This window comes from Eurytemora carolleeae, unplaced genomic scaffold, assembly GCF_000591075.1.
Source record: "Eurytemora carolleeae unplaced genomic scaffold, Eaff_2.0 scaffold2541, whole genome shotgun sequence".
NCBI classification, from domain to species: Eukaryota; Metazoa; Arthropoda; class Copepoda; order Calanoida; family Temoridae; genus Eurytemora; species Eurytemora carolleeae.
Window position 1 is genome coordinate 1 of NW_019398462.1, and position 12,588 is coordinate 12,588.

Consider the following 12,588-nt stretch of genomic DNA (forward strand, 5'->3'; position numbering starts at 1 on the left):
CTACTCTACTCTACTCTACTCTACTCTACTCTACTCTACTCTACTCTACTCTACTCTACTCTACTCTACTCTACTCTACTCTACTCTACTCTATTCTACTCTACTCTACTCTACTCTACTCTACTCTACTCTACTCTACTCTACTCTATTCTACTCTACTCTACTCTACTCCACTCTATTAATCTATCATATTCTACCTCTACTTACACTATTCTACTCATACTCCAATATTAATCTAATCTACTCTACTCTACTCTAATCTATACTGCATTTTGTTTAGTTAGTGTTGGGATGTGTCAGTATAATATCCAACCTTATTTCTATCATGGTTCATCTTAGATACAAGGAATAGTTTATAAAATGGTTTTAACTTTAATCCGAGTGTAGTCCCAACCTACAGTTGTGCAAACACTAGCTAGGGAACCCAGTTTTGTCTGGAAACTAAAACCAATTCCACAGTGATCCAAAGGTTGCAAGATCTCACGAAAAATTCAGCAATTTGCCAATTACAAGTTTCAATTCTTAATCAAAAAGTCAGTAATTCCCTTTCCATGATTTTTGGTTATCTATGTATATTTATAAAGTATTAGTCTTCACATATTTGCTTGTCTTTCCGATCATAACTCGGGAATCCCTTGACCATATTCCCTCAAATATTACAAAATTCGACTTTTTTTGTTTAAATCAAAGATGAATATTTAGATTTTTTGACTTTTTAAATGCTAGCAGAATCGAAACTGAGAAAATTTTTGAAAAGCTGGGAAACCCAGACGAATTATTTTGGACAGTTTTAAAACTGATTACCGGTCAATCATTCTACTTTTTGATATTTTTATGAGTTTATGTAACTTGAGAAGCATGATATACCAAAATTAAACTATCAGGAGAAGTCAACATTCGACAATCTTGTTCTTCTTCTGTCTATCAGCGACCTACTCTTTGTTCTCGTCGCTGTCGCTGATATGTCGCTTATTGCCGGTTAGTATTGCCATGGGAAAATTATTACATTTTTAAAAGAACAATAAAAAAGGGATATAAGGATATCTAGGAGTTTATCTGGATATCTGGATATCTAAATACATGGATATCTGTATATCTATATATCTGGATATTTGGATATCTGGATATCTTGACAGCTGGTTATCTAAATATCTTAATATTTCGATATCATAAAATATCTAGGTGGATATCTGGATATCTGCATATCTATGGATATCTGTATATCTGAATATCTGATTATCAGGGTATCTGGATATCTGTGTAATTGTATATTTAGTTATCTGATCTGAGCTGAAAACTTTAGAATGGGATATCCTTAATCCCGATCGGTTAATTAATCTGGAGATTAAAAATGAGAGGAGAACAAGCATTATTTAATCTGGAGATTAAGAAAATGAGTGGATCAAGCATTAATCCCGATATCCACTATTCAAAAGTTCCCAGCTCTGGATATCTTGATATCTGGGTTTTTGGATTTTGGTTAGACTGATTATGTATATTGTTCAGTTTTTAATGTTTGTCAGTTTAACAGCTTGTTCAGTGTTGGACTGATTATATATAGTACAGTGTTGGACTGATTATATATTGTTCAGTGTTTGACTGATTATATATTGTTCAGTGTTTGACTGATTATATATTGTTCAGTGTTTGACTGATTATATANGATTTTATATTGTGCAGTGTTTGACTGATTATATAGTTTTCAGTGTTTGACTGATTATATATTGTTTAGTGTTTGACTGATAATATATATATTGTTCAGTGTTTGACTGATTATATATTATTTAGTGTTTGACTGATTATATATTGTTTAGTGTTTGACTGATTATATATTGTTCAGGGTTTGACTGATTATATATTGTTCAGGGTTTGACTGATTATATAATTTTCAGTGTTTGGCTGATTAGATATTGTTCAGTGTTTGACTGATTAAATATCAATCAGTGTTTGATGATATATATTGTTTTGTAATTGACTGATAAAATAAGATTTAATGTTTGACAGGGTGAGTTAAAAAAACCGGTTTTATCGATGTGTTGGGCAATATTTTAAAATTTTCTTTTTCTTCTAATCCTAATTCCAATTACAATTTTGTCTAAAACGTCGATAATCCCGGGATGTTTTACTCACCCTGAATTATTTAGTGTTTGATTGGCCGGTTAAGGAGGATGACCCCATAATGTTCCTGCTCACCCCGAAGTTCTTCTACCCAATGAAGAACATCTTGAACAATCTCAGGAAAATAAACAGAAAATTTTTAAATTCTAATCCGAAAAATAGAATTTTTTTTTGCCCAATGAGTTTATTTTCCAACTATTTATTTAAATGGAATTGAACTAAGGAAAGTTTCTAAATTAGGTCCTGTTTCAAAAATTCGAAAGCAAGGTGTTATTTAAAAAAAAACAATTTTACTCAGTCTTTCTAAGTCTTTCTTAATTATATAAAATATAGTTAAAAACCTGATTCCTAAGAATTGTTTAAAACTTTTGTATTTGCTCTAGTTCACTCTCTTATGAATTTTGCATCTTTATTCTTGTTTAAAGGAAGTGACCGGCTATGTAAGGTAGTTGAACTGAGTATGCAGTTTTGTGGAAAACTTCTTTCGGATTCATTTGAGACATATTAAACTTTTTAAAGATCTGTTAATCCTGAGTTTGAGCGCAAATTCGAGGTTCAAAACTCCTTTTTTGGGGGTGGATACGTTTTCAGAATTAGTTTTTTAAAATTATTTAATAACGACGACATAAAATGTAAAAAAGTTCTACAATAAACTACAGACGTCATGTATAGGAACATGTTGAGAAAATAAAAATCAATCTTATAATCGAAATAAGTAATCTTATTTAATTATTAGTTTGTATTTTCTCATTATTCTGGTTTCTCATTAGTCACAAAGATTTTCGCAGATTTTCTAGAATTATTATTGAAAAGACGACATTTGAAGAATTTGAAGAAATCTGCGAATAAATTCAAAGAAGATAAGAAATTCAATATTAATAAAAACGAAATAATCCCATTTTAGCATTGATTTATTGACAAATTTCTTTTGAAAAATATGTTCCTAACCATCTAATTAGACTACTGTATAATTTTTACTTTATTTTTCGTTGTTGTTATTCAATAATTAAAAAAAAAATTTCTGAAAACGCATCCACCCCCGAAGTAGGAGTTTTGAATGTCGAATTTGCGCTCAAACTCAGGATTTACAGATCTTTAAAAAGTTTAATATGTCTCAAATGAATCCGAAAGAAGTTTTCCACAACACTGCATACTCAGTTCAACTACCTTACATAGCCGGTCACTCCCTATAATAATAATTCTTTGATTGTGAACAAAATAGAAAAAATGCAACAACAAAAAATCAAAATAATTTCTGGTTTAGACCTTTTAGAACACACTACTGAAGCTCTCATTTATCATAACATATTACCATTTACTAAGATGATAGAATTTAATGTATTAAAGTTATTTGAATCCAGTGGCCGAATTTAGAGAATTTGAACGGCTGTTTAAATTTAAGCCGCGGTTTAAATATGGTTGGTTCCACTTAAAATTGTATCAAATGTTTCAAGATTTAAGCCGGCGCTTAATTTAAACCGGGTTTTGGCGGATTTAAACCGCGGCTCAAATTCTTTAAATTCCATCTCTGGAAATTACCGAACGGTTTTGAAAATGAGTGGAGTAGAAGATTAATTTAAATGATATAAATGTACAACGGACAATTCATTTAAGATTAGATCAAATAAATAATTTTCATAAATATACAATGCTATGAAGGGTATCGTTGTGAATCAGAATTGACATTATGTCTGCAGTCACTTTAAACCTCTCAGTTGATCCAATATTAATTAAACATCTTTTTAGCCACCCCGTACGTCCCTGCCCCCATATTAATTAAATTGTAATTAAAATGTCTATTATTAATTTTATTATTATTATGAAGTATGAGTATTTCTTTCAAATACATAATGATTTTTAATCTTTGGAAAAACAATGTTTAAAGTCGCAGATTAAAAATCGTTTATTTCGTGAAATAACGGATAAATTGTCCGTGCGTACAGTTTGTCAGAGAAACTTCAGATTAATAATCCGTTATTTCGCCAAGTTACAGATTTTTAATCCGTAAGTAAGTGATTAAAAATCCTTTAATTTTCAGACTTTTAATACGTTATTAAGCGACCGTCCGTTCTGAGTCGCTTTCTTTTAAAAGAAAGCGATTTTTAATCGTTTTCTTCACCAAGATAAGGATACAGTGTAGTTACCCATAAAAGATGAGTCCTGTACGGAATTATATCTAAGTCAGAACTCTTTATTAAACCTTGATATCCTCATTTTTTTAGAGTTTCCAGTCCTCTGGAGACTTAACTTCGTGAAGTAAAAAGCAAACGCGTTAGATCTCTCCTCATTAGCTAGAAATGTTCGGGTGCAGACAAAATTCCAGCCAATGTTGTTTAATTCGTACTATTCTGTTTACTGTTGTACTTGCAGTACGTTTCTGACAATGTCGATTGCTTTTGAGAGATGGTTAGCTGTTTGCAAGCCACTAGTTCACAGGTCAGGCAGAAATATATTTTTTATTTTTAGAGGAAACGGTCGGTACAATTTAAAGGCACTGTCAGTGCAATCTAAAGGGACTGTCAGTGCAATTTAAAGGGACTGTCAGTACAATTTAAAGGGACTGTCAGTACAATTTAAAGGGACTGTCAGTGCAATTAAAAAGGACTGTCAGTGCAACTTAAAGGGACTGTCAGTGCAATTTAAAGGGACTGTCCGTGCAATTTAAAGGGACTGTCAGTGCAATTTAAAGGGACTGTCCGTGCAATATAAAGGGACTGTCAGTGTAATTTAAAAGGACTGTCAGTGCAATTTAAAGGGACTGTCCGTGCGATTTAAAGGGACTGTCTGTGCAATTTAAAGGGACTGTCAGTGCAAATTAAAGGGACTGTCAGTGCAATTTAAAGGGACTGTCAGTGCNATACAGATTATACAGATTATACAAATTACACAGATTATACAGATTGTACAGATTATAGAGATTATATAGATTATACAGATTATACAAATTAAACAGATTATACAGATTATACAGACTATACAGATTATACAGATTATACAGACTATACAGATTATACAGATTTAACAGATTTAACAGATTATAAAGATTATTCAGATTATACAGATTATACAGACTATACAGATTATACAGATTATACAGATTATACGGATTTTATATATTATACGGATGATACAGATTATACAGATATGTTATCTGATCTGTTATCTGATCTGTTATCTGATCTGTTATCTAATCTGTTATCTAATCTGTTATCTGATCTGTTATCTGATCTGTTATCTAATCTGTTAACTAATCTGTTATCTGATCTGTTATCTGATCTGTTATCTGATCTGTTATCTGATTTGTTATCTGATCTGTTATCTATTCTTTTATCTAATCTGTTATCTGATCTGTTATCTGATCTGTTATCTGATTTGTTATCTGATCTGTTATCTATTCTTTTATCTGATCTTGTTATCTGATCTGTTATCTGATCTGTTATCTGATCTGTTATCTGATCTGAATAATCTATGATATAAGGATTCCTGGCAGTTTCCACCAACCTACCTAAATGGTTTGAAACAACAGTGGTGAGCAAAACTTTTAATTTTATTCCAGATTTTAGAAATTTTCTCATCTATTTCAGAAAGAATCTATAAGTACCCAAAATTTTCATTTTTGTTAATTTTACTGCTGATAGAAAATTTTTGATATTTTTGATAATTTATTTTTAAATGTTGCGATGCAAAAAAACAGTTTATTAGATATTTTACTGGATTACACAAGATGACAAACATGTCAATTAAAATGACAAATACAGTTTCTTTTTAAAAAAGAGAAACATATCTATTAATTTCAAGAAATCACGATTTCAAGAAACCCATTTTTCTTGTAAAAACACAGTGATGAGGCAAATCGGGGGTGTGTGTCGAGAAAAAAATCCGCAAAACTAAAAATTAAGTTACAGAAAACAACACATTAACACTTTTTTTTCAAGCTTTATGAATGACCATGCATGCTATGTTTTATATAGAAAATATAAATAGATATAACACTAATATTTTGGTTTGCAGTGATAAAGTTTTTGAACAGACATTTTTTCTTTGTCGAGAAGGTTTAAAGGGACTGTTAAGCAAAAATGAAAGGGAGTATAGGGTGAAACCTGAATACTTCAGAAGCTGATTGCGACCTATATATGAGATCTATCTGATGTTACTGTCTCAAGAAATTTATATAAAACTGTGTCAACTTATAACAAAACTTATATATATATGAGAGTGGTATGAGAATCTAAGTTTTAATACAGATTACATTCAGCAAATACGAAACGAATCTGTATCACGTGACCAGATATATGCACTGCCATTGGTGGAAGTTCTGTTCATATCATACATACATATTAATTAGATTATCTCATATATATATATAAATATATATATATATATATATTATACATACAGGACATTTGTATATATATATAAAATGTATATTTAAACTGAAAAAGTTGAAAATACTATATATATATATATATGTATAAGTTTTGGTGGACACAGATTTATATTAATTTCTCGAGACAGACACACCAGATAAAACTCATATAAGGTTGCGATCAACTCTTGAAGTGTTTCAGCCTTACATTTTTCCTCAACAGTCCCTCTCCGTGTTTATTGGCATGAGTGTACTGTTGTATATGAAAAAATACGAAATAGGGAGATATATGTTCTCCAGTCCAGTACACTTGGGATAGTTTACTAATAAAGGATGTTAAGAGATTATGCATACAGTACAAATATCAAATACGCAGTACGCTTTTGGAGTAGACGTGTATGGGGAGGTTTTGTATCTTGAATTTTACAGTTTTCTTAGAACAGTTTATTAACGATGAAATATTGCTCTGTAAAAGACTGTAAATGTATGTCTTCCTGTTAAAATAGAATCCTGCACATGATAAAGGAGTAGTGGATTTTAATAGTTACATAGAAAACAAATTCTCCATTTAAATATTTTCAGAAATCATCCCCGAGTACTGTACTATACAGATTGACCTTTGGAAGTGAAATACATGACCTGTACAACTAATAAAAGATTAGCGTACATCAAGGAGATAATGAATAGAAGAAAAATAGAAAAAGTTAAGGATTTTAGTTTTATACGAAAAGGATCTTATTACAGAGACATTTTCAATCAAATTCAAGGTTATCCTGCCCCCCCCCCCCTAGATGTCTGTTTATCATTCGTGTTATTGTTTACAATCTTTATTATTGTTGTTACGCAAAAACTAGTTCTTCAGCAGTCCAAAACGTCACAGTAAAGTGTACGGAAACCCTATTGCCCCCTCCTTCCATTCAATATCTCCTTGAGCGTACATCATCACTCTATATACTGTAACCTCGTTGGGAATAACATCGAATAAGTTAGAACCTTTAAGTCTACAGTGTTATTGATAATTTCAAAACATGAGCTTGTGTATACTGGTCTTGAATCTTGATGCAATGGATAATTATAGATAAAAGAAGCTTTTAACAAAGCAATAGTAAATAAGAAAAGATATTTTCAATTGTATTTTAATTTAAATTGAACATTTAAATTGAATCTTTTCTTTAAATAAGGTCGAGCGGGATCAATTCATCGGAAACAGCAATGACCAACGGAACAATTCCGAATACTGGATTAAGAAACAGGAATTCCAAACAACAGACCTAAGGAGGAACCCGCACTATATCAGGTATTAAACAGCTCTATAAATGTCAAAACAGCTGAAACCATCAGGCCCAAATTTTGTGTGGGACCTCACATAACCCCAGGGAAGGTTTATAGATAGATGATACAAGTCTTAGTAACCAAAGTTGAGACTCATACCAAAGATGAGACTCTCAGCTCCCTCCCTCCCCTCTCTCCACACTCTACTCCCCCTCCCTTTCGGTATGAATTTTTTCAGTCCCTTTCAGCCTGAAAGGGAGTTCAAAGTGTACAAATCATGTAAATGTTCACAAATTATATGCAGTAGAGTACATTAATACAGTATGTTCCCTAGACTATTCATTTCAATTTCGAAATTTTCAAAGCTGTTAAATAAACTTTATAAAATTAATTAGGTGAATAAAATACATAATTTGATTTATAGTTATAACGGAAAATCATGGTTTGTAAAGTGAAAGGCATAGAGCCTATGTGAAATGATCATTGGTCAATGATGAAACCAGCCTATTTCATAATTTGGTTTTCTTTTAATATTAATTTTAGATTTTTTATAAAATGATGGTCCAGGGCCCCAAAAGGTTACATAGCGCAAATATGTGAAGTACACCTGCAGTAAGGAAACAGTACAACAAAATGGCCGTTTTACACTTTTTTCTAGTAAATTCCACTCTAACATATGTTCTATTCTCTTTGGTCTTTACGCAGGCAATCCACCGAAAGTATTCTCTCTGGATCTATAAAATCCATTTCCTCTATTTCATTCTTGCGTAATTCAGCTCGGCTTATGCCTGGCTCACTCAGCTTGTTCCATAGTATTTATAAGAAATTCTGTGCAGTGGGCACACAGTTCAAGAGAAACCTTCAGCGAGTCCAAACAGACATTGAATAAATTGATAATGTTGTTTGAGGGGATACTGATAGCTGCAACAGTTTTCCTCATTTTCTATCGATATGTTACCAAGAATTTTGACTGCTGGGAAAAAATCGGTATACCCTATATAAAGGGAATATTTCCATATGGTAGTCACATTGAGATATTGACACAGTCTAAGCATATTAATGAACTGTTCCGTGAGGGTTATGAGAAATATCGAGATGAGGATTTCCATGGAATGTTTTTGTTTGGAAAACCTGTTCTTGTCATACACAACACAGAGATGCTGCGACATGTTATGGTAAAAGACTTTAACTATTTTGTGGACAAAAATGATTCTAATTTTACCAAGCTTTTTGATGGAGGTGAATATGATCAGTATTGGCTGAAGCAACTTACCAGTCTGAATGGGGATGAGTGGAAAGATGTAAGATCAACGTTTTCCCCTATTTTCACCTCTGGAAAGATGAAAGGTATGCTGCGTTTCATCGCCGAGATTGCACAGTGTCTAAAAACTGAGTTTAAAGCTCATGCTGATTCTGGACAAGATTTTGAGCTCAGGGTAACAAATTCTATATTATTAACATATCTATTATCTCATGCTCATTATGATTTAGGAAGTTTTTGGAAAGTTCAGTTTAGACTCGCTTGCATATTGTGCTTTTGGAATCAACCCCAAGAGCTTTGAGGGTGAAAAAACAATATTTGTAAAAAATGCAGCAAGAATGTTTACCATTAATCTCTTGGATAACATAAAAATCTTCTCAAGATTACTTCCCTGCAGTGCTGAGCTGCAAAAAATGCTAAACCTTAGTATATTAAAGCCAAAAGAAACTAAATTCTTTTACGAAGTTATCAAGAAAACCATTAAGCACAGAAGAGAAACTGGAGACCGTCCTAATGACCTCATCGACATGATGATTGATTGCATGAAGCCAATGTCAGGAACTGAGAAGAACTCATATTCTGAATCTTATGATCAATTTGAAAAAGATATGGAGCTTCAGCATAAGAAGACTAGTAAAATTGATGAAGATATGGTTGTGTCTACTGCCCTCATTCTGTTGGTTGCTGGATATGACACTACAGGAATGACTCTGTCCTACATTGGATACTTCCTCTCAAAGCATCAAGCTATTCAGACAAGACTACAGGATGAGATAGATCAAGCGTATGAAGAGAACGAAGGAAAGTTACCAGAATACCAAATTATTCAAGAGCTACCATACCTAGAGATGTGTATCATGGAATCATTAAGATGCATGACCCCAGTAGGAGGTATGCTGAGAGCCTGCACTAAAGATTACAGATTCCCTAACAGTAATGTGGAGGTTAAAGTAAATGATTTAATTCTAATACCAGCACATGGAATACACAAAGATGAAAGATACTATCCAAACCCAGAACAGTTCAATCCAGAACATTTTTCAAAGAAGGCTAAACAATCCAGGAGTCCATTCACCTTTTTGGGATTCGGTCAGGGTCCTCGGGCCTGTATTGGGATGAGGTTTGCCCTCCTAGAGGCTAAGGTTGCAGTTATGGAGGTTTTGCACAACTATTCCTTTACATACAGCAACAAAAACCCTGAGGTTCTACGAATAGATCCTCAAAGTCAGCTGGGATATATCAAGGAAGGTCTCTATGCAAAGATAGAACACAGGAACTAAAAAAAAGAAAAACCTTCCCAATAATCTCCTCATAATTTTTTTTTTATAAAATATCATAATAATAAAAAGATATATTATATATTATATAATAAACAGTCTTAACAAATGTTAATTATTTAAGTAAGGGTTAAATCTATGTTTAAAGGAGTGTTCGCGAAAAATGAAAGGGACACCGAAGAACGTAGAGTCCATACAAATTCAGAAAGATGCAAGATTAAACTCGGATCGTAAACAAATCAATTTAATTCCAAACAAATCATTCAGATATTACAAACAATAGTCATCGATTATTTTTCGATGCATTCGTAAATAGTTGATATTTCATAATATTTTGTATTTTTCATGATCTGAGGGTTACTTTTGAAAACATTCATTCCTGTTTCGAGGATTTTTAATAATGAAGTCGAAATTTTCATATTTTCCAGGAATGTTTGAAAATCCAGCGCCAGCGAAAATTATTTAAAAAAAAAATAGATGTTAGTATTTATTTCATCTGAATCTTTGACAGTTGATTGGAAAACCTAAATACTTCTAAACTTCATTGTAAAAAAAATGTTGAGCATTTGAAACACCTTTTTTAGGTGGCCTTTCTGAAATCAGAAATTTAAATATATTTTCATATCAAAAGATTTTTGTGGTATAATAGAAGCTTTGGAAATAGATATTTTTAGCTTGGGCATAGATATTTGAGGTCTAAAGTTCAAATAAAACTTTTAGACAATTTCAATAAAGGCTGTTTTGATTGAAACAACATTCATTTATCTAAACCTCATTTTTTGATAATGTTCAGAGAGGGAGGGAAAGGCACATTCATTTTTTTAAAATGGCAAATACATTGAGGAAAAGTTAATATTGGTCGGTTTATGAAAGAAATTATATAATATTTCTAGACTGAAAAGAAGAAAAGAAAATGGAAAAATTAAAATTTAATGGAATGCTAAAATTACTGAATTATCAAAATAATTTTTTAAATTTTCTAAACCTTATTTATGAAAAAATGATAAGTTAGATAATAGAGTTGATTAAACTTTACAGGGACAAAATCAAACTTTTAGAGTTTTGCAAGCCCCCCCCCTCCCCCCCCTATAAACCTAGACATATCTTGAGCATAATATGTTTTTTTAATTATATCCTTTTCAACCAGGCTAACTAAGATCCTATTCTGCAGTACATATGTTCACTGCAGTAAAGCAGTGTGCATTCAGGCCTGCTCCAATTTTCGGAGGAGTTATTCGAGGACATTAATTTAAAGGGTGTATATTCGAGGACATTAATTTAAAGGGTGTATATTCGAGGACATTAATTTAAAGGGTGTATATTCGAGGACATTAATTTAAAGGGTGTATATTAAAGAAAAGGTTTCCACGTACCATTTACTCTCTATTCTACAGAACGAAAAATTTAAAGCTTAAAAAATCACAAACATATATAGACGAATTTTGCATTGACCAAAGAAATACAATGCCAAAAGAGGTTTTTCCTAATAGGCTGAAAACTGTAATTTTTAAGTGCGGGTTTGTACTTGTAGGTTATCAAAAAAACTATTAAATTTTTTTTGTTCAATTTTTTTGCATTGATGCAATGGCATGTATACAAACAGGGTGTGAAAAAAAATTAGTTAAGTTATTATTATTCACTCTTTAATACAAATGAAAGTTTTCATTATTTTAATTGAAAAGACAACATTTGAAGAAATTTTAAGATAAAGGAATTGAGTCTTTGTAACAAACTCTCATTTCTAATACCTATATTTTTACCACCTGATGGAGTAAACCTTTGATATTTCAAACGTAGATTCTTTTATCTAACAGAATTCATAATTTGAACTTTGAAATATCAAAGTTCTAAGACATTGGGTAGCTAAGATATAGAGATTAGAAAATCATAGTTTGTGACAAAGACTCAATTCCCTTATAGAAACAGCAAAAGTAATTTAATGATAATAAAACAATCAATTCTTTCATCGATAATTTCTCTCGAAAATATAAATTAAACATAGTAAAAAATCTCATTGGTATTAAATGAATTCTAGATTTTTTTGTCTAGAATACTGAACTCTTGGTTTAAATATGTAACCTAGCCGGGTTCTCCCTTTAAGGATTGGTTTTCATTGTTAACATATTATACAATTTGGAAAGTTTGGAACTTAATATGAGAAAATATTGTTGTAATGATTGCCTAGGTATGGAATGGTGGCTCCAAGATGGATATTCCAGATGCTGGCTCCCTTTTGTCTCCTTACCCTCTTCAGTATTTTTACTGGTCTCAAACTCAGGTGCAGGATAATAATA

At 31.7% G+C, this 12,588-nt stretch overlaps 2 protein-coding genes across 2 annotated transcripts; both read left to right on the forward strand.

Annotated features, from left to right (window-relative positions):
- Positions 1 to 4,501: 4,501 nt before the first annotated feature.
- On the forward strand, positions 4,502 to 12,572 carry LOC111717402 (uncharacterized; the record flags this gene model as incomplete). Its single annotated transcript, XM_023492901.1, has 4 exons — positions 4,502 to 4,559; positions 5,597 to 5,646; positions 7,666 to 7,781; positions 12,480 to 12,572. Coding segments are annotated over exons 1-4 (317 nt in total), but the record flags the coding sequence as incomplete, so codon positions are not given.
- Positions 8,617 to 10,303, forward strand: LOC111717401 (cytochrome P450 6j1). The gene is made up of 2 exons (XM_023492900.1): positions 8,617 to 9,192; positions 9,248 to 10,303. Exons 1-2 carry the CDS (start codon positions 8,653 to 8,655, stop codon positions 10,295 to 10,297), a joined length of 1,590 nt encoding a protein of 529 aa, XP_023348668.1. The 5' UTR covers positions 8,617 to 8,652; the 3' UTR covers positions 10,298 to 10,303.
- Positions 12,573 to 12,588: the final 16 nt, after the last annotated feature.